Here is a 23,530-nt window from a genome sequence, read left to right as displayed (position 1 = left end):
TAGGAAGGTCTTTTATGAAGTATAAGTCATCGTTCTTCTTGAAGAACATCTTGTTGCAGATCTTGTCTACAGTCAGGGGGAGCATGGTCAGCACAGTAGGGCAGAGATTTCAGCATGTACTTAGGGGGAGCACAACCCTTTGCCCTTGATGACAAAGGGGGAGAATGACTTTGAGGATTGTGGAGTTGCCATCAAGTCCAAAGGGGGAGATTGTTGGCATTATGGCACAAGTTTGGAGTTATGGCACAGGTGTTGTCCTTGATGGCAACTCTCTTTGGTGACAGATCTCAGGTCTAGATCTCAGTTTAGGCTTTCAGAATGAAGAAAAAGATATATATGCAAGTTCACCTAAATAAAGGCGCGTATACACGCGGGTTAGACGTTACAAAGGCGCATATGCGTATACATGCACTTTCATGCAAGGAAAAGTATATGTTGGAGAACTTACTTTTGGTCCGTGGTAGTTAGTCCTTGGTATTTGAACCTATGGTTTTGGACCATGGTATCTCGTCAGAAGTGTTGACCCCAAGTATTGGGTCCAAGGTATTGTTTTATTATGGTTTTGGATCGTCGTATTATGAAAGGCCTAAGACTATAAAAGAGGAAGGAGATCATTTGGCAAAGGATCATCTGAATTAATTGAATATCTAATAAGGGCGAGATCTGAAATATTGGTGATTGGGGTTATGGTGCAGATCTGGATCTGAATGAAGGAGGAACCTTAGCGCAAAGAAGGATAAGTTCTATTGATGGGTCATAATCTTTTGGCTTGAATGATAATATCTTTGCATGATTTTGATCTATTATATGTGGCGCATGCTTGATCTATAAATCTGATAATCTGGGTTAATCAGTGTCTGAATATTTGAAAGAGTGAATTATCTTTTATAGATCTGTATGCAGGTTCAGTGAAGCGAAGGTGCGTATACACGCTGGTTCAGTGAATGAAAACAACGTATACGCAGGTTTCTCCAAACGCAGAGGCGTATGCACGCAGGTTTCAGGTTATTGAAGTAGCGTATATGTTTTGAGTTGTGATCTAGCTGCTTCTATTTATTGCTGCAGTGTTCTGGGTTCAAAATTGGTGTGTGGTTACAGTTACTGTGTTCTGGGTACAGCTGTCAGAGAAGTGTTTATTTTGATTCAGTTTTGATTGGTGAAGAGGTGATTGATTGATGCAGAAATTCTTAATGTTTGATTGATGTGGATCGAGTCTGAAAATTTATGAAACGTGGTCCCTGGAAGAAAGAGAAGGTTGTAGCCTTCTGTAGGCCAGCACCTACGTACTAGTATCTATGCTAGTGCAAGAGCTAAGGGGGTTGTAGCTCCCTTCCAGGAGAAGCTGGAGAACGAGAGAGGGTTGTAGCTCTCTGCAGGTTGCAACCTGCGTACTGGTAAAGGACTGCACCGGTACATTGTAAAATGAAGTTTCTAATTAACAAAAGATAGAGAAGAATTGCAGCATGTGGTTTTCACCCACATTGGGTTTCCACCTTATATCTTGTGTTCTTGTGTGTGATTGTCCTCTGCTCTGTTTTACTGTTTCTGGTTACTGGTTATTTGATTTTGATACACAGATTAATAATCAACTTCTGAAAGATAAAGTAAATTATAAGTTTGCATTATATACGCGGGTTTCCTTCTACATAGTTGCGTATATACGCAGTTTTAATTAATTGAAGTAGCGTATATCATCTGGATTTGAAAAAGGAATATTTGACTTGATAATACTGATTCACCCCCCCCCTCTCAGTATTATTTCCAACACCCAACTGGGAGGGTTCTCTACAAAGCACCATCAAAGAATGCCCTTGGGAAATCTTTATTAATCACTTCTTTAGCTGGGTGTTTTATGTTGTGTTTTTTCCTAAAACCGAGGAAATGTAGACAATATATTTAAGCTTTGGACAACACATTCTAGAAGTAAAGTCTTTGAATCTTCAAACAATTTTGAGTTCCTATCCAACCATACTCCCTAAGCAAGAGTGAAAGGGAGAGTTCTATATCTTTTGGTTTTCCTATTAATGCACCAAGTTTTGAGAGTCTCTTCTATATTGTTCCTGTCCCAAGCCTTTTTTAATCTTGTTATTTTTTATACCTCATGCCAAACTTTCTTTGTAAATTGGCAAGACAGAATTAGACGCGATATAGTTTTGCCCTTTGCAAAACCAACACTATCCAAGCCTTGCAAATTTCCCCTCTTCTGCAAAATACCCTATGTTAAAGCTTTGTTATTGAACAATAGCCACATGAATTTTTTGGATTTTATAGTTTGCTAGACACTTAAATTTCCAAACCTTTTTCCACCACCAGACTTGGAGATTCGTGCTTCCCTTATTAGCTTAAGCTTTATATCCAGCAATGGGCACATAATCCCTAGTTGGATTTAATGACTAGATAATCTAATCCTCATAATCTGTTAGTCTAGCATAATAGGCTCTTAAGTTTTTAGTGTACCTCTGCCAAGTAACTACATCTTCCTCCCTTATATTAGTCTTCCTTTAGGATAGACAATGCTGTTGCCACATAGTTGTCCTATCCCATCTTGAAATTTGTTTAAGTGTATGAAAACCCCTATCTCTTAGATTGTGAATCGATTTTGGAGGTAACCTATGGAAGACCCTACTTCCAATCTATGGGTATAGGTCAATTTGAATTGTCTCTCCCTTTCCTGCACACCATACCACCCAGTTTTCAACTAGTGGAAAAGCTGTAACCATATAATTGAGGTGTTTTGGATTCTATTAATAAGATTTCTTACCAATTCCTTCATTGCATTCAAGAATGGGTGCTATGTACTTGTCCTTGATGACTTAAGCCCACAACTTAGAACCTTGACTCAGTTGCCATACATTCTTTGCAAAGAGTGCCTTCGAGAAAATAAGATATTCTTTAACCCCCATCCTCCTTGAGCCTTTGGTATTGCTATTTTTTTTTCTAACCAATTAGAACAATTCCTCTTTTTCCTCACTCCTCTGACCAAATACACATGTAACATAGTTGCTTGATCCTTTCCAACACTCCTTTGGGTATCCATGCAAGCGACGTTTAGTAAATTGGAATGGCTTCTAGCACTGCTTTCGCCAAAACTTGTTGATTGACCACTTTAGATAGCCATTGATTACACCAAGTCCCTAGTTTTTTTCTCCAGCTTTGATGTCAACCATTGCCACTCCTCCTTTTTATTCATATAGGTTCTTAGTTGAAATCCTAAATATTTTAGGCTAGCATCTAATTTAGCCGCATTGAAGGGAAACAATAGGTTGATAAAGTTTTTGTTCTTCTCATAGATAGCCCAGAAGGCTATTGTCGATTTTGGTATGTTTTTCTTCATGCTTGTAACCATGCAAAAGAGGTTAATGATTTCTTTGAGCTTCTCCAACATTCTTCTAGTGCTTTCCCAAAAAACAAGGATATCATCGACAAAGAGGAGGTGGATGATATAACAGGAGTTCCCAAGCTTCTATCTGCCTTGACCACAATCCAAGAAGGAGGTTCCAGGCACTACAAACAAAGTCTCAAGTTGTTGTCATAGTGCCACATTGCTGTAGGTGACAGCATGACCTTTTCCATATTGTTTGGGTATGATATGATGGGCAAAGCATCCAATGAGGAGGAGCTATGGGGCTGCTGCATAAAGGCTGATTGGGTCACTGTATGAAGGGACAAGGTTGCAGTCAACTGCTGGGCTAGGCCGCAGGCCATAGCCAGCAGTTGGAGGCCTCTTCAAGTGCGGCGTTCAGACCCTATAAGGCCGTGTATCGTTGGAGCAAATGTGTGCAGGCAAGCTGCAGTCAATATGTGGACTATGGGGTTTGTTTAGAGTGTTGTAGCTCACAGCATTTGTGCTCTATCTAGTGTCCAGCTCTGCTATGAAATGCATCAATCCTTACTGCATATGAAAGGTGCTCAGTGAAGCAGCAAAGGAGGAAGAGCTTTATAGGAGGAAAGCTTCAGTATTCTGGGTATTTGGTTGAGCTGCTCTAGGCCTATCATCTGTTGCTTTGTGTTATCTTCATGGTAAAGATCTCTAATGTCTGATCTCCTATCTTGACAAGTCAAAGTTTTGACTTCAAATGTATATGTACTATCTCTCTCTCTCTGCTGAACTATTGAAGAATATAAGAAGATTTGATGAAGGGTTTCCCCACATTGGGGTTTGTCCCTGGCTGGTGCCACATCTTGTGTCCTCTTGTGTTGGCTTGTCTTCTAATGTTTGTGTTTATGTTCTATCTGCACTTTACTATCATGCTGATGTGATTGCTAATATGGAATTGATATTGAGCTAAAATGAAAAATTGAAGTAAATTGCTCTCAGCATAGAATATACCTAAAATTAACATTCTCCTAGTAGGAGGGAGTGGATTATGAGGAAACATTTGCACCTGTCACTAGAAATGCATCCATTTGAGCAGTCATGTCCTTTGCTTCAGAGATGGGGTGGAGGATACATCAGATGGGTGTGAAGATTGCTTCCCCAATAGGGTGACTTAAGAGGAAGTGTATATTGAGCATCCTCAGGGCTTTGAGATGCATGGGAGAGAGTCTCATGTATACAAGTTGAAGAAGGCCCTTTATGTGTTGAAGCAGGCTCTACGTATGTGGTATCCTAGGATTGATGGGTATCTTTTTGGTTTGGGCTTCACCGAGTGTGAGGCGCACTCCAAATTGTACTATATACTTGTTGAGGGTGAGCTACTCATCTTAGTCCTGTATGTTGATGATCTTTTCTTGATGGGATAGAAGAAGCTCACAACGATGTGCAACGTGGATCTTGCTTTGGTGTTTTAGATGAAGGACATCGACTTGATGCACTACTTTTTGGGATTGAAGGTGTTGTAGTAGCCAGGAGAGATTTTTCGAAGGCAGGGCAAGTATGCTGTTGAGATCTTGAGGAGGTTTAGGATTGAGGATTGCATGCTTATGTCTATATTGATGATCACTAACTTGAAGAAGCCGAGTGCTTGAGGGCAAGTTGGTGGATCCCACATTGTATAGGCAGTTGATAGGTTCCTTGATGTATTTGGTCAACAATAAGCCAAATATTTGTTTTGAAATGAACACACTCAACTAGTTCATGATGGAGCTAAGACAAGTTCATTAGGTGGTAGCAAAGCATGTGCTGAGATACTTGTGAGGAAGAATGAACTTTGGGCTTAGATATGTTGGAGTTAGTGGAGTAGAGTTGCAGGGGTGTGCAAACTTTGATTGGGTTGGGACTACTGTGTACAAAATCCAAGTCTAGATGTTGTTTTAGCTTGCGATCAACTTTGATCTTGTGTTACATTGGGAAGCATAATTCTGTGGCACTTAGTTCAGTAGAGGTAGAGTACATGGCAATGAGTATGGCGAGTTGTGAGGTAGTATGGCTTCACAAGATGCCTGCAAGGATATTTGGTTTGGAGATGGGGCCAATCATGATTGACTATGACAATTAGAATTGCATTAAGCTCTCTGAGAATCGTGTGTTTCATGATTGGTCCAAGCATCTTGAGATAAGATATCATTTCATCAGAGACAAAGTCCACAAAGGTGTTGTGAGATTGTATTACATTTCCACAAAGGAGCAGGTGGCAAATATTCTCACTAAGCCTCTAGTGAAAGGGAAGTTTGTGTAGTACAAAGACAATCTAGGGATAGTGGAGAATCGCTTCATCACTAGGCGGGAGTGTTGAAGCTTATGGTAGATTCAAAAGGTCTTTGGCATAGGCTTGGTGTCTTGGCATGTAGAAGATGGTCTATTGCCTCTTTAGGTGCTTGCTTGATAGAGTAAGTGATTTGATATCTTCTTCCTGGGTCTAACTTAGGAAAAGTACAATATTAAAAGTCAATTAATTGTTCTGGACTAGTAAGTCAATTTCTAAGGATAAATACTTAAATTATTTAAGTGACTTTAAAATGATCTCAACTGTTGATCTCCCAGATCTTCTAGAAGGGAGATTAGGGTTAGGGATTTGGGCTTGATGAAGGCTATAAGATAATCCTAATGGAGAGATGAAGACACACAAGTGGAGAAAGCGATTTTTTCGGGAGCGGGATTTTAGACTGTAGTGTAGAGGAGGAAGGGTGCAGGTGGATTCTAGAGGATTTCCAAGAGGCTGAATTGTTGGAGATTGTAGGGACGAATTGCTGAAGTGAGAAGGAGGTCGAATGGTTTGAGAGGCTGATTTGCTAGGGCCGAATTTCCTATGGCGCAGAAGTTGTTCGAGGAAAAAATATAGGGCCGAGTTGTTGGTGAGAGGTGGGACGAAAGTATCGAGGCTAAATTTCTTTAGAGGTTAATTTCCAGTGGGTTGAAATTTCTAGGGTCAAATTCTTCCAGTGGGGCTGAGTTTCAGATTTCAGTAAATGCATATTTCTTTGTGGGTCAAAACCCTGATTTTCTTGAGATTAAATAATGGAGGAGGATTGTTGTGGGTGTTTATCTATTGTGATGTGTGATTGATCGCTCTCTGATTCTATTTGCACTGCATATAAATTTCTAGAAGTTAAATTACCAATGATTTTATTTTTTAACAATTCAGAATTTATTTTGATAGAAAAATAAATTTATGGGAATAAATAATCGTTGCGAGAAATTAAGTCTGGGCCGGTATTAGGAGATTTAATATTTTATAGGCTATAAAATCTGCGAGCTTTGCTTATAGATCACATGAAATCCATTAAACCTTTTCTGATGATTATGGCACCTGGAAGAGCCATAATGGTACCACGAGGTGATAAAGGGCTTTACAAGATGTAGGTGCTGCACTACTAATCTGAAAGAAGGATCCCAGAAGGTACATGATTTGGTATGTAGGGTAGCATGAGAAGCATCTCTTGTGACTTGTTCTTTGATCTCCACAAGAAGCAAGGTTTAGAAACTAAGTACGATGCCAAACATGCAGTATGCTGAGAATCCTAGCTAGGACACGGATTTTTATGATGGACAGCTTAGAATAGTGCCTTGATTTGTCAATGTGGCATCCAAAAGGAACCCTTATTTGGATGTAATAACACCTGATAACATACAGGTGATTAATTCGAAAAATCCAAGATAAGATAAGATAATTATATTAATGTCCAATGAATGACTGCAAAAGTAGGTCAATGGGAATGTTGAGCACAATGATGTCAAACAAAGCATGAGAACTAAAATGTCTCCTATATAAATAACAATAAGTAACATAAAAACATGAAGTGTACATGCTAAAACATGGAAAAACCCTTGAATCCAAGTGTGAGTGACTGCAATGGGAGGGAGATGTACAGAGGGAAAGGATCTAGGGACTGGGTCCTGGTCCACTAGATTGATCTCTCCTAACATCCGAGGCTGAAAGAAGAAAACTCAAGATATAATGATGCACCAAGGAAAAATTGGGGGAAGATGTAACATGGTGCTGAGGTTTAGCTGATATCATCTACCTGCTGGTAAGGGGTCTGGTCTGGCGATGTGTTTGAGGTCTTCAGGAAGGGGGAATGGTCCCTCTGGTCTTCACAGATCTGGAGTCCGAGGAGATGCAAACATGGAGGTAGGGGGTAATATTGCCACATTATACACGTATGGTTATTATCATTTATGTGTATATGGAAGTTCAAGACTGTTGGAGATCGATCAACCTTGATGAAGTCTCCTTTGGTAACAATAAAATATACATATTTAGAGGGGTGATTGAGTGTGACCAAACTTTTGTTGAATTATGTACAAATGAGATATTTGGAATTAAGTTAATGGTATAAGGTATGATAATATCGGTCTTACTAAAGTCAACTAGGAACTTGGGGATTGAGTATCGTCAGATATACTATGTTCCCTTCTTTAGACTAGTACTGCTAACTTTCCTATTGAATCCAATAAGATTTTTGCATTTTCATGGTCAAAATGAAAATCTGGTGAAGCTTATTCATACAAGCTTTGCATTTTGTAAGTAATGTATACAATGTACAGTCTAAGACATTAATACATGCTTACATTCCTATGTTCATTCATGCAAGCTTCACATTGGAATCTTGCATTGATAAATGTCTACCCATTCCACTGCAACTTGAATTTGTTTTGCCAATGGCAGTTGTATAGCCACCACCATCAAACTCCAGGCCTGATGGGTTTTGTCATATAGCCATCAAATTTTATGCCTTGTGTGGGGTTGATATTTCTGGGGTATTCTATTTTATTTTTAAGTCTATGTTGACACCCCAGATTTATAGGCCAATTAGGACCTATGTTAGAAATGTCTCAAATAATGTTTTATTACAGTTCTTAAGGCCTGGCACGAGAAGAATATAACAATAAAATTCTCATTTCATCTATTTGAATATACATGGAATGGACTCGTGAATCTTGTTGAGTCTCCTGTGAAAAATCTACTCGGGGCTAATCTTGTCCAGGACTTGCCATGACTCATTGAAATTTGTAAATGTCAGCAAAAACTCTCACAGCAAAACTTGACAAAACTCAATTTCCTTTCTTGAGTTTCCTTCTATTTGCAGAGTTCCACTGAGTTTTGCACCGAGTTTTCCAAGTCTCAAGCTGGCCGAGTTTTTGCTGAGTCGGATTCTCACCTAGATTTGAATACTGATTATAACAAATAAAATCTATATTCTTAAATACGTCCCTTTTGATTAGAAAACCTGCTTCAGAGTATCACAGAAGTGATGATAAAAACTTTACTGATGCTCTTTGAAATGTCACTCACATAGCCATTCCAAAATAGTTAATGAATATAAGTATCTGTCTTTATCCTGTCCAGATTTCGTCGAATTTGTCTAAGATTTTAATTTAAAATGTTTCTTTCCTCCAAAAATTGAAATTCTTCTTGTCATAGTGGCTTTGCTTGATAGAACTGCCACATGTTAGCTACCATATTGTGCAATGTGAACATGTATAACCATCTACTATAGCTTTTGGCAAAAAATAAAATAAAATTAATTTGAATGAATGAATGAATGAATGATTTTAATGATGTCCATGAGGCTGAGCAGCCTAAGGGACCCAAAGAATAACAACCTTAACTCATCTTCATATTCCTTTCGATGTCGGATCTTCCGGTATGAGTCTTGACTAGAAGGCTAGCAATCTGATTGATCATTATTTGCAATAATGAAGCTTTATTGAGTGGCTAGCAGATAGTTTTGCCTGACTGCTTGTCTCTAGTGCAATACCCTTGGGATCAGACTATGTCGACAAAAAATGCTCTGCATGCTGTAATTTAAACATGCTGAGTGGAGCCATATCGTGCTTCATGTTGGGGTGCTCCAATTTTCAAGGGTTGTCTTTTTCTTTCGCGGTCCATTGGCTAGCCCATTTAGTGCACTAATTATGTTCATTCTTTTCAGAGATTATATTGACTAAGAATTTATGTTATAATGTGATATGTATTTCAGAAATTGTATTTAAGGCTGAGATAATTATACAACCAATAATTTAAGCTTTTCTTGTTACCCTTTTGCACTGCATGGAATTGGTGAGTGTTTAATTTGAGTAAGAGTTTGCCATTTTAGGTTTCAAGACGCTGCACTAGATATTTAGGACTGTTGCAATAAATAAGTGGTAGCCAATGCGTATTTAAAATAGTTTCGTGTTTTGAGAAGGATATTTTTTGTCTATTAATGTCAGTGTTACTATCTATGCTGTATGATTATCTTTACAGTTGATATTGCATGTCAAATGTAAAGTGTATGTTTTGTTTTTTAATCCTCTTTTTTAACTCAATTGAGGTTTTGAGAAGTCAGGAACTAATATTTGTAGCTGAATTTTACAGCTATGAATGCAAACTATGTTTGACCCTACATAACAATGAAGGTAACTACTTGGCACACACACAAGGAAAGAGACACCAGACAAATTTAGCAAAACGTGCTGCTCGGGAAGCAAAAGATGCTCCAGCCCAACCACAACCAAATAAAAGGAAGGTTGCACCACGGAGATCAGGTTAGTTTCTGAAGATCTCGAACTGATTATTTCTTTATTTTGTCCTTTTGATTAATGCCCTCTAATTTTCCTCTTTGTGTATTCTGTGTTTGTTTCTATTTTTCTTTCCTGCCAGGTTCCAGATTGTACTTGTTATTATAGCATGATTATCTTTGATTCTTACACCCTTTTTCATTGAAGAAACACTGGACTTGGTTAGGGCCCTCTAAATTGATTCAGCCACAGAGGCAATGAGAATGATTTATAAAGTGAAACGACTTTTAGTTTTTTGGATTTTCTTGTGTTGGGGCATTTTTCTCTTACCTGAGAAAATAAAATATGTGATTTTTATGGGGTTGAAGTTGGAAATTGTTTGGCGAGCCTTGGGAAAGAAAATATGTTACAATTTTGTTTGCAAGAAGTTGTCATGCGACTTTGATCTAAAATGCCAGTGATAATAAAATGAACCTTCGGACTATATTTATTAAAGAGATTCGGTTTTCTGTCATTGTCTATGTTTTCCTGCAGTTTGTGTATGAAGGCAGTGTTCAATTGATGTATGAGAAAGATTGATATCGAGTTATTTTGCTGTTGCAGTTAAAATTGGTCGGCCTGGTTACAGGGTTACAAAGCAATTTGATCCAGAGACAAAGCAACGTTCTCTGCTTTTCCAGGTTTATTGCCTTCCAGATGATAAGTGTTTCATATTACTTTTACTTTCACATTTTTTTATCGATTACTTCCAATTTTGCAAATTTTCATGTCAAGAAAGGCGTTAAAGTCAACATTTATGCTCATTTTCTTACAACCATGAATGCTCTTCATGTGTTTGGGGCAATGGTTAACTAGGGGTTGTTAATCTCCTGGGGTAGTGCCAGACCGTGTAACTCCAGAGTCCAGACTTTTGACAGATGGCTGATCTTCATGCAATCAAAATACAAATATAAATTGTTTAATTAGCTGCAAAATTGTTGCTATAATTGTGGTTTTTGTTGTGTTAAGAAGCACATTGTACAACCCAGCATGGAAGAGATTGCCACAAATGATTGAGGGCAATCTCCTTCATACTGGGCTGATGTCATTGTACATCATCAAAGGTAGGGTAAAAATAATAATACAAAAATGAATGTCTATGTCGTAAACAATGTGTGTGTGTTTGTGTGAGTAGATGATCAAAATTCAATATTAATGAAGCAAATGAAATAAGAATTCTTCTGCAACTTACTAACAGAATAAAGTCCCTGTAGATCCATTTTAACCCTGGATTTATCAAGTGTCAAGGGATCAAATCCCTTGAGGTGCAAACTTTTTCTGAAGTGTAAAAACTTGAGGAAAGGTTTACAGTGTACACCATTCAATGGGTATGCACCTGCAGGGATTTGATCCCTCTTAGTGCTTGATAGATCTAGGATTAAAATGGATCTACGCTGGTGACATATGAGATAATCTCTCCTGCTAAATGAGAGTAAGAAATCAGTCACTTCTTTCATCATGTTAATCTTTTTGTCTGTGGAAAGCTTGGACTTGCTGACATACACACAAAACAAATACTGTGTGGAAATATAAGCTTCATGCCAGGGCATACAATTAAACACAATTCCACAATAAAGTATCATATTAACATCCACCTCAACCATTTTGGCTTGTCTGACATGTGTTAAGCTCATGTGCATAGTGAGTTGTATTCTGATGTTTTGGAGGACTTCGTGGACTGAGTGGTTGTTCCACGCATTAGGCTTTGTCCAAGACTGACAACCTGGGATGCTTTACATCAATAAATGCTTAAGGAGCAGTGAGTTCTATTATTCAACTTGGGGTGAATTAGCCATGGAAATGATGTTGAATATCACTGTATGTGAATGGATCCCTTAAGAAGGGATTGTCCCTTTCCTGTCTCCTGAACACTTCGCAGTAGATATTTCTGCTAATGATTTCCATGCCTCAGAGTAACCATAAATTTCCCTTTTTCAAGTGTGGAACATGCCTAGTATTAGGCAGAAAGAAGATGAGTTAAATGGATTGACATGTCTGTTTAAGGCAGAAGCAACGTTGTACGAAGCGGGGACGCGGAAGCGTCATTTCCCAAAAATCTAGGAAGCAAAGCGTCTACTATATATATATTTATATTTTTTTGCAACTATATTAAGAAAAACATCCAAAATACCAAATTAGTTGTAGAAGACATGAAAACATGCATATTTTTAGTCAACATTGCCTAATTTTGATCAAACAACTTAATCCTAGCCTTATAATATGGTAGAGAAAGCTTAACATGCCTGATCAATGATTTTGACTTGAGTGAAGGGTACATAAGGCCATGACAAAGGAGTTCAACAATCAACAACACCAACACTGGGGTACATATAGGGCTTGGTCCTCTTGATTAAATGCCAATCACATGCCCTCATACATGATATAATCCAATGAAACGCTACACTCCCATTGATCTTGAAAACTGTTAAGTCTGCTGAATTTTGAATGGGATATGAAATTCTATTTTCTCCATATGAAGTCTGATGAGGTTGGAACCACTCTCAAACATCTGGAGTCATTTCATGGTAATGTTAAAAATTAAAGTAAAAAGATGGGGAAATGAAAGATAAAGGAGAATGTCTCCTTTATCTTTCATTTCCATCCTTTTACTTTAAGAATTTAACATTACCATTAGGGAGCATCTAGGAAACATCTAGGGAACATCAAGGGGCGCCTTGGGAGTATTTGGAAAGTGTAGTTCCTCACATAACAGTTCAAAATTTCAAAAAAAGAACCCCACGGAACCGTGTGAACCATCCACCTTCTCTTAGATCTGTTCGCAATCTGCGGTGGATACATGACTAAACCTCAGCAGATCCATGGATCGGGTAGTGGGAACTGCAGATCGGGCCCCCATGGATCCAAATTTCCAGGAATCGCCAAAAAAAGCTGAAAATCGGATCCGCGACTCTGTCGAAGGATTGGTGGCGGATCCGCACGGGACGCGGTTTTGCCTTCAGATCCTTTGCGTGGGGGACGGTTCCTACAACATTGGGCAGAAGTAAAATTAATGCAAATAACCAATGCTAAGATTGAAGATATTTTCTTATTGGGATACCAAATTCTATCCATTGCTATCCCTGATATTTTGAGTAGATTGATGATGCAGCGTGAAGGAATGACCTTGAGCAGAGGTTGAAGGAATACCATTTATAGGCCTTGTAAGATGGAAGTAATTAACGAGACCTGTAGCTGAGAAATATCACTAAAATGGGTATAGAGTAGAATGCAAGCACAGACTGCCGAATTTCATCGAGGGTGCAGTCTTAGGTTGAATAGTCAACCCAAGACTGCAGGGTCAATTGAAATAGTTCAATCAACTGTTATTACTTGCCCAAACAAATGTAGATAGATTAGATATGAAAATAAGTTGCCCAATTTCAATGATGCATAAATGAATATACCTAAAGCAGTAAGAAAAATATTTAGACATGCCAAATGTTTTTTCAGAAAAGTCCACTAGGCAAATAAATGGCATAGGAGGCAGTGCAATCTGTAATGGAAAATAATGAATTTTTGGTGGTGAATTCCAGCCATAGGAATTGATGAACAGGTGCTACTTTTCTTTGAATGGGTTGTTCACAACATCTATGTCTAATGTAATGTTTAGATGTACTAACAATAGTTGGGCTCGACTAATAAGTCTCGTGTCAAAAATTTTGATTTCCAAAATATGAATTTATACCATTTACTTATTTTGTTGGGGTAGTTTGATTAATTGAAACATTATAACAACACAATTGCATTGATGCCTTATGTTGATTAAACTTCTAATGTTAGGAAGCCTTTGGAATAAGGAATCCCTTGGGATTCTGCAAAAGGATTTTGGAAAGTCCACAAAGCTACATAAGACTTTTGAAGAGTGATGGTGAGCCAAAACCTATTTGCTTGTTGGCCTTGAGGTGTTGACTTTCTAGCTCATCTGAAGGCTACAAGTGTAGGATTGTGGCATTTAGCTTTGATAATGTGTGTCCTACCATTATAGTTTGGGTTTGGTGGTAGTTTGGATTAGAATTGGACCTTGATTTATGGTTTGGGTGAATGATGTGTCTAGAGCAATAGTGGTGGAAATCAAATAGATACCTTGGTTTAATAAATCTATAATGTGTGAATTGAGAGGCCAAATTCCATGTTTGAAGAGCTTGGAGCCCTTCCTTCTCTATTGCTGTATAGGTGCTCATAACATTTATTGCTCTCTTGATATCTCTTTTAGAGTGGAAATATCATGAAAGGGGTTGGAGGGATACAAGTGGGGGCTTGTTTGAGAATGTCATAAAATGAGGTTGTATGGAAGAACATGGATTGGAGGTTTATGTCTGGGGGGATGGCGTGGTGTTTACAAAAGATAGTATGCTAAAAGGTTTTTGGGGGAGTGGAAAAGGGCTGTGAAAGTCGACCCCAATCTGTTCATGTCGGCTTAGCCCAACAATCACAACACTTGGGCACATTCGACCTCTATAAATAGGCCATTCGTCTTCCCCATTTGGGAAGAAATTTTGGATAACTTATTGTATTCTTCTGTTCAAGCAAAGGAGTAAAGAGATGGGCAGACCAAGTTCTGGGCAGACCGAAATATTTGGGCAGATCTAATTCTCTGAGGCAGAAGGCCTAATCCCTGAAGAAGACCGATTTTTTCTGAGGCTATCATAGTAGGCTAGGTTTATCTCAATTTGACCAGGTTTGACTTGGATTTGTTTATGGTTGGATTGACCTTATTTTGTCTGATAGATCAGATTGTTGCACTAAGAGGTACTCTCCAGCTCAGTATGGAAGAGTTGTCCTGTCCTATTATGTTATGTAAACATTTTGACTTGGTCAAATTACATAAAACTAAAAATAAAAATAAAAGAAAATTTAAAATTAAAATAAAATTGAAGTAAAGTAGTCAATTTATCGTTAGTGGTTTCTTGGCTCTAAGTATTGATAACCCATGGTTTTTCCCATGCTATTCTTATCTAAGTGTGTGTGTATATATATATATACACTAGCCTAGATCCATCTTAATTCCAGATCTACCAAGTGCGGAGAGGGATCAAATCTATTGAGTTGCAAATTTCTTTTAGAGTAAAAAGAGATTTGATCCCTCCCGACGCTTGGTAGATTTGGAATTAAGATGGATCTAGCCTGGTATCTCTTGTTGAATTGGACAAATTTCTCTAAGAAAAGGTTGTTGGGTTTTTCCCCTGGTTTGGGGTTTTCGCAGAGTGATTTTTGTGTCTCTTGTGTTTGGCTATCTCTTCTTGATCCTACTTTCATTATCGTTTGTTGTTGATATTTTCAATGTATAATTGCTTAATGATGAATATGATATCATTATTGTTTTGTTGCATAGGTAAAGTTATGGACCATTGTACTCTCTTTTGCTGCATCATTTGATGACGATCTAAGAAGAAGAAGATTTGCAATGGTTTTCCCCATAGTGGGTTTTTCCCTAGTCTTGGACCAATCATGGTGTCTCTATGTATGTGCATGCTTTTCTTCTACTGTTCCTTTTTGTTCCGCTGCATTGATGATGATGGTGATGTTGTTTCTTTCTATATAATTGCATATGCTGATGTATAATGGTGTAGATCTAAATACTGTAATGATGAGATGGGGTGATCTTAATATATTAATGATGAAATGCAATTATCAAAGCAAAGAACAATGTCGCCCTATCAAAAATTAACATTTCAACATTGTCTAGTAACATGAAATGAGAGATGGGGGGAGCAACTTCTTATGGCAGGCAGTGTTCTTTGTTAGAAAAGAAGGTGGTGTAAGGGTGTGGATGGGTGGGGGGAGGAAGGAGGATGTGGAGAAGGAGAAGGCGAGGAGGGCTTGGTCTGCCTATGGTAGGGGAGAGACAGATAAGTGTCGGGTGTGTCAGAGGAGGTCTTGGTTGGCCAAGATGTAGTCCCCTAATGGGCCCTTGCATCATATGAGAAGTAAGTGAAGCCCCTTGACTGTGGGAAGTAGGAGAAGTCATCGGGAGCAGAGGATCGTGAGATTCACTGAGTTGTAAATGTGTCTCCTATATACTCTAAGTAGCCCAATCTCATTTTCAGAACATTTGTGAAGGTCCACAATCTTCAACTCTATCTCCTAGAGGCAAAGTGCATCCTCAACTATATCATGCAAGGACACTTGCAAGTCTTTGATATAGGTGTTGGGGTGCCCCATAAGGACCTCCTCAAGAGTGGAGTACTAGGAGATATTAGCCTGAAAGTTGAGGAAGAGTACCCCATGGAATGCTTATGAATTGTAAGTGTGGTAAACTACATCCTCGACTCTATCATGTAGGAACATTTGTAAGTATTTGATATGGGCATTGGACTCATCTTAGAAGAATGACCTCCTCAAGGGTGGAATAGTGGAAGATGCCAGTGTAGAGGTTGAGGAAAGGGTACCTTTGGATTCCTTATGAATTGTGAAGTGTGGTAAGAGTGGGGGAAATAACATATTGTGATGTAAATATCCCGAGGTAGGAGGGCACTTTGATGAGCCCTAATACACAAGAGCTTGGTGTGCTTATACAAGGCTGCCATACAGACTCAACAATGGACATTGACCTACTTTTGTGGTCATTTGTTGGACATTAATAAAATTACCTTATCTTATCTTAGCTTGTGTATTTGTGGTGGTGTTCACATGATGCTCATTTGTGGTGAGAAAAAGGAGGTTGTTGGACCCAACGATGTTGAGAGGTGTGGGTGGGGAAGACTATAACTCTTTGTCACAGTTCCAACAACCAATGGAGATAGCTGAAGAGATCCCTAGCAAGTTTAGGATTTCCACAATTATTCCTACATAGAGTGCACTTGCATAATGTTGTTGAAATAAATATCAAGGGACCAAAAAAAACATGTTAGGGAATTGTTATTGCAAAATCTAGTAGCCTAGTGCAAGGCCTCACTAGGCACTCTTATATCTAAGGCAACAATGAGATCAACCAACATTTTCACCTTAGTGGTTGTTCTCCTACTATTTTGTGGTTGGATATTATCCCCACAAGGGAGGCTTCTCCAGTAGGCCTTAGAGGTTAAGTAACCCAAAAAATCCTAGTCTAAATACCCTCCTAGGAACATGTTAATTAGACACCCTAGAATAATCTTCAATAAGGTAGGGCTTTAGGTGAGAATAAGGTCGCAAGTTCAAAGAACCTATGGCTAATTCTAGAGGGCTGAAATAAGTCAAGAAGATGCTCAAATTGATTCCGAATGCATGCTAACATTAATTAAAACAACTGCTGTTATAAGTTAGGGTTTGAATGAAGACAATTTAAACTTTAAAGCATTGGAAATTTACGATGACAATAAAAACACACTCTAAATGATAATAGACAATAAAATACCAAAGGCTATTAAATAGGTAAATAAGAGAAAGGCTAAAGCAAAATTTTAAATGGCTGAAAAAAAGCTAGGAAACCCTAGACGTCAACCCTATAATTAGGGCTGAAAAATGCTTAAAAGTGATATATTTCCCTTTCAACTCAATAAATGCAAACCCTAACCCTAGGTATATGAGATTTAAGGTGTTTAATGCTATTTAACGCAGATTTGCAAAATCCTAATCCTAGTTTACCATGGAAAATAAGAAAAGATAAATTTTAAAGAAGATTGACACACAATGACTTGTCCCTTCAATCAATTTGGTATATAGAATCAAAAGGATGAGGTTTAAAGGTGGAAGATCTTGGATGGAGGGAGAGAGAGAGAGGAATACCTTTCAATCTAACCCTAGTGACTTCATAAAGAGGAGATTTAAGGGAATGCTATTCTAAGTTTCTTTGATGGATACAAGGTGGCAAATCTTGCATATGGATTTTTAGAGTCAATAAAAATACAATATATTATGAAGACTTGTAAAACCTAATTCAATGGCATTAGCAAAATGGAATAAAAATAACCATAATAATTTAGCACCATTCATCAAAGCATCACTTCATCAATCCAAATAAAGTGTACTAATGCAATTTTATCTTCTCCAAGACAATTTGCTTCTTGGTGACCCATTGCATCCAAGAGAGAGAAAGAACTAGTGTGCGCTCCTTTTAAAAGAGTGAAAATGAGTGTGTGACTGTGATCCTCTTAAGTTCGACTTTTATTTATATGAGGGCAACCAAGTTAATTTAGGGTAAAATATAGTAAAAGCCCTAAAATAATACTTTTAAGTGTTTACAAATTAAGTAGGTCAGAATTTGACCTAAAACATAGCTCTCAAAATGTAAAACATAAGAACTAGACTCTTCTTAGCTCGCACATGTGAGTAAAATGTATCCAAGGGTGATGTCATCATCCAAAAGTGAAGATCTCCATCAACAAAGTGCAAAAGGTGAGCTACTTTAGTGCTCCTCACTCAAAACCACCTGCTCATCAAGATAGTGTCCAAAGCTCAAGTGAACCCTCGTCATGTGGATATCTCCACATCAAGCCCATGTCATCAATCCAACACTCATCATAGTGATGTTGTGAGGCTAGGAAGCAATGTCACCATCAATAAAGGTGCACTATCCCTTTCAAAGGGATCTCAAGTCACCATCATCCATAAGCTGGGCTAGGAACATGGCAATGCCCATTAAGAAGATGCAAGACTAGCTTGTTAAATTCTAAGCTCAACAACCCGACAATTTATTACCTAGCGTATTTCCTTGTAGTAAAATACTTATTATGTAGATCTACTAAATAAAAGTATAATTGCGAATTTAACACAAATAAAATAAACCATAAAATCAAATTAAACTACACACTAATCTCACACATGCACACAAAGGTTTTCTTCCCTTCAAATCAATTCTTCATTCAAATAACTTTAGAACTTACAAGGGTCCCTTCGTGATGGCCCACCGAGGAAAAATACATATGATAATAAACTTGGAATTAGATCAAGTTGATCAAGCTCTTGATTTGTCCATTGATCCGCTGGTTGATCTAGATGCTTCCGTTGCTGCCCCTTGCACACTTCCACGATGCCTGCACACTTGAATGGAAGTCCTTCTCCATGCAATCACTATTTCAATCTCACTATGTTTTGTGCTCATGATGTGTGTCGTCCATTAGCATAGTCTTCCTTTTATAAGTTTGAGTTATTGACCGAATCCACAACTCTAATCTTGAAAGTGATTGATGGTTGAGATTAGATCTCAACATCACTTGAGATTAATGGTTGATATTCATCTAATTCAGCAATGTAAATAACCAATGCATTTTATTAGATTAAGCCACTTTATCTTATAAAAATCAATTACTTAATAAGTAAAAGTAATCGCTAAGCTTAAGGGTCAATTGGGTGACTTCCACATGCTTAGACCCTTAGGCCTGTGCAGACGTACTTGCTTGAGTTACTCTCATTAACACTCCCTCTTAGCGAGGAAGGTATTTCTCGAAGAGCCACTTGGAACTGGCTGTGCCTTCGGTTTTGACGCAATTTCCCATGCATCATCACTATGACTTTCTTCTAAGCGTCGTGCTCTGTTGCCTCTTTGATGATGCTACTCATTTGTGCCATGTAGTATAGAAACTTATTTAGATTTGCTCTCCCTAAATGTGCTACTAGCAACCTCCACATGCTCTTGAGTATCGCTCAATGTTTGCTCAAACCACTTGTGTCCTCTGATAGAACTAAGAGTTATTGAATCCTCACCACTTGAAGGTTGATTCCCTGAACTGGAAGTCTATGCATGCTGCTCTACCTTTAGAGCCTCCTACTTGTCCTCTGCCATTGTTGGTGGCAACTCATGAGACTTCCTAGATGCTAAGTTCTCCTCCAAATTAACATCCCTACTCACAACTGTCTTCCTCCATTCTGGTATGAAGATCCTGTAAGCATGTGTAGTTTCACTGTATCCTTGAAGACTCCAATTTCGTCCTCTTTTTCACAGGAATATGGATGTATATTGGACAACCAAAGATCCTCAAATGTCATAACTGTTGTTTCACCCCAATGAATGCCTCGTATGGAGTCTTGTCCCCCAATATCCTGTGAGGATTCTTGTTCTCCACATAAACTGTAATGTTACATGCCTCTGCCCAAAGAAATAAAGTAAACTCTTGGTCATATATGATAGCCTTGCTAGAATTGATGATGGACCAATTCTTTCTCTCTGCATCCCCATTCTATTGACTATTGTACAAGATTGTCATCTCTTTCTTGATGCCCGCCTCCTTGCAAAATTCCTTGAAGTTGTTGGAGGCGTACTCTTTGTTAGAAAATCAGAAAGGCATAAAGATTTTCTGATATAGATAATTACTTGTGATTCTTTTATCTTTATGTTCTTCTTTATCTTTTAGTTCATCAAGCATTTACCAAAACAATAACACAAGGACAATAGATGTAGGCGGACAATCAGGGCAAAACCCCTATTTAGGGGAAAACCCAGTGAACAATTCTTCCTTTAATAGTTTCTTGAGATAATCCAAGACTCTAGAACTAGACAGGGATTCCCTCCACACCAAGTCACCCCTCAATCCTTCTTGCAGATGAGAACTCTTCCAAAGCAACTTCGACCTAGTAGCATCAACACCAGGTTCGACCCAGTAGCAGCTTCGACCCAACAACAACAACTTTGACCAAATTTAGAGAACTTCGATCTCCCTGCATACATCTCGGAATGGAGTGAGACTTGTCCCAAAATTTTGGTTTTGAGCCCTTCTATCTTCTTCCAGAAACTCACACTTCTTTCCAGCTTCTTTTCCAGCCCTTAAACAATTTCACACTTCTCCAACTTCCAGCTTCAAGGATCGAACTATGGGGAGAGAGAATGAGATGCTCCAAATGAATTTGAGCTCCTTGTATTTATAACCTTCTAGGGAGGTCAAATTACTTGACTTGAGGCCGACTTGATCTTCTTGAGATCGACTTGGTGTGGAGGAGACTAAATTCATTTTTGCCTAAAAAATAAATCTTTTTACATGATCCAAAAGCCCAAGAAGGGTTTCTTTAAATGTACAATGACACTAAAGACTCAGAATAAATCCTACAAGTCCTCAATGGGGACTTTGACCTAAAGCATGATGACCCAAGCATGAAACCCATGCTTTAATAAGTCATAATAACATAATAAAAATATTTTCTTCATTCTTTTGATAAGTACATCTCAAATACATTTATGAAGACCGAACCTAGTTACAAATTTCAACACTCCCTCTTAACTAGGAGGGTATTCATCAGTACAAGTACAAGGAAGATCTCAGAACACATGAACCATGAAGAACTTTAGGCACCGCATTGCCATGGACTAGATTCTTGACTAGGGAAATCTATCCAAGGTCCTCCAATAGTTTAGGCACCGCAATCAGTGTTTTAAAAGCTGGCCGGTCAAAACCGATCGGTTAGCAAGCCCATCAGGTCAAACCGGCTTAAAAACCTTGTTTACCTCCTCATTTTGCCTTTTTTTTGCCCTAATCGACCGGTTTAGGATGGAATCAGCTGGTTTGTGGTCAAACCGGCCGGTTTTTTCCTAAACCGGCCGATTTTGTCCTAAATCAGATGGTTTATTGCCACGACAACTATAACCCCAACAAAATGCATTTTTGTGAGTTTTGACACTGTTTTGAGGGAAATTTGGGGTTGTTTTCCTCTAAAAATAGTCCCTCCAAGAAAAACATGCTGACCCTCTCATTTTCGTGACACATCTCAACCCTAACAATGTTGGCAATTAATGGTAATATTAAATTCTTAAAGTAAAAGTGACATTTTCTTTAATTTTCATTTTCATCCTTTTACTTAAATTTTTAACATTACCATGAAATGACTCTGGATGTTTGAGAGTGGTTTCGACCTAATTGGATTTCATACGGAGAAACTAGAATTTTAGATTTCACTCAAAATTCAGCAGACTTAATGGTTTTCAGGATTTCATGGTTTGGGGGTTTGCAATGTTTCCATTTGATTCTATCATGCATGAGGGTATGAGATTGGCATTTGATCAAGAGCATGAAGCCCTTTAAGAACCTTGATCTTGGTGGCATTGATTGTTGAACTTTGTTGATGTTGGTGGCACTGATTGTTGAACTCCTTTACCATGGCCTTAACAAGAATGCACCCTTTACTCAAAGGAAAACAACTGGTTAGGCATGATAATCTTTTTTCTACCACATTATAAGTTGAGGAGATGAACCCTTCACTCAAACCAAAATCATTGGTTAGGCATGTTAAACCTTTTCAATTTCTATCATGTTATAAGGTTGAGCAATCCAAGTCTGAAGACTTTGAGCTAGATGATGTTCATGTATCTCTTGTTGATGATGTTTATGTATTTCTAGTAGCGTTGAATCAATGATGAGTTTCATGAGTGACCATGTTGATCAATGATTTGTAGTTTTGATGTCTATTTTTGCTACTACTACTAAAGTTGTAGAGGAGTTTTAGGAGTCCTCAAACTCGGAGGCATATTATTTATGTAGCTCATGTTGATGATCTCTTGTCTAGTAGTGGTGATGAGTTTGATCATGATGAGGAGTGATCATGTTGTTGATCATTGATATGTAGACTTGTAGTAGTCCAGTGACCCCATAGCTTAGAGCATTGTTTTCGGACTCTAGAGGCCATATAGAGCCTCATTGATTATATATTTTGTTGTGGATATGTATTGCACTCGATGCCATTTTGATATATTCTCCTTTACATGGTATATAGATGAGAAAAACTTGCACATTTTGTTTCTATTGGCTTGGAATCATGGTTTTAAATCTTAAAAATAGTTTTTTTCATTAAAAATTAATTATTTAATGTATTTTTTTAAACTGGTTCGTTTAGACCTGACCAGTCTTGGTTCAACCGATTCCGATTCAAAACCCGGTTCATTAGGTGGACCGGTCCGGTCACTAGTGTCGGTTCTTAAAACATTGACCGCAATGCCATGGACTAGATTCCTGACCAGGGCAATCTATCCAAGTGGGACTAAGATGGAATAAAACTTTCAGCCTTTCTAGGTACCCTCAGGCTTACTTACTAACCATCAACCTAGGGAACTAGGTGCGTAGCTGAGATCGGAGATCCATGACCAATGCCACCTTCCCTACTTCGGGAACTAGACATCAACACAAAGTGCCAACCAGATGTACTCCTAGGCAATGTCTCACTCAAAGCCTCAACCTTTCAGTCAACAACAAATCCTCCCCGATCAAACAGATCGGCAACAAATCTCTCCAATCAAACTGATCATCAACTGTAAACATGTGAAGACATGCTATCAAACTTCCAAGAGATTTACTTGCACAAACACAACCCCAATCAGTAACAAACTTTCAAATGTACATAAATAGATATAACCCTCCGGGGTCTTTCAAACAACTAGATGTTGCTTCTCAACTTTTCATAGTAGGACTTGGAGCTTTTCCAATGAATCTTTGACAGAAGATTCCTCAACCATGCAACTTCCTTTCCTACTTCCCATGCAACAACATATTCCATAAATTGACCAGGCTTTTCTTATTTTAGTAGCCCAATACATTCTCCAATTTCTTCTCAGGTATTCATCATGACTATGATATGACCTCCCTCTCAACTAGGGAGATTCCTTTAATCTGTGCTCCCTCTTAATCTAGGGAGATTTCTTTCATTCAAACTCCCTCTTAACCTAGGGAGATCTCATCCAGGCTCCCTCTTAAGTTAGGGAGTTCTACTTCT

The 23,530-nt window shown here is 38.3% G+C and overlaps 1 protein-coding gene across 1 annotated transcript in view; it reads left to right on the top strand.

Annotated features, from left to right (window-relative positions):
- LOC149140933 (hydroxyproline-rich glycoprotein family protein) overlaps nucleotides 1–23,530 on the top strand; it is a 121,658-nt gene that overhangs the window by 13,701 nt on the left and 84,427 nt on the right. Inside the window, exons 2-3 of the mRNA XM_089448871.1 lie at nucleotides 9,741–9,910; nucleotides 10,487–10,563. Coding sequence (XP_089304997.1) covers nucleotides 9,741–9,910; nucleotides 10,487–10,563 — 247 coding nt within the window. The remainder of the gene's footprint in view (nucleotides 1–9,740; nucleotides 9,911–10,486; nucleotides 10,564–23,530) is intronic.

Source organism: Pinus tabuliformis, chromosome X, assembly GCF_031772625.1.
Source record: "Pinus tabuliformis cultivar Carrire ecotype Pingquan chromosome X, CPIR1, whole genome shotgun sequence".
NCBI lineage: Eukaryota > Viridiplantae > Streptophyta > Pinopsida > Pinales > Pinaceae > Pinus > Pinus tabuliformis.
The sequence above is the reverse complement of the archived record's forward strand: the minus strand, read 5'-3'. Positions and strand labels throughout refer to the sequence as shown.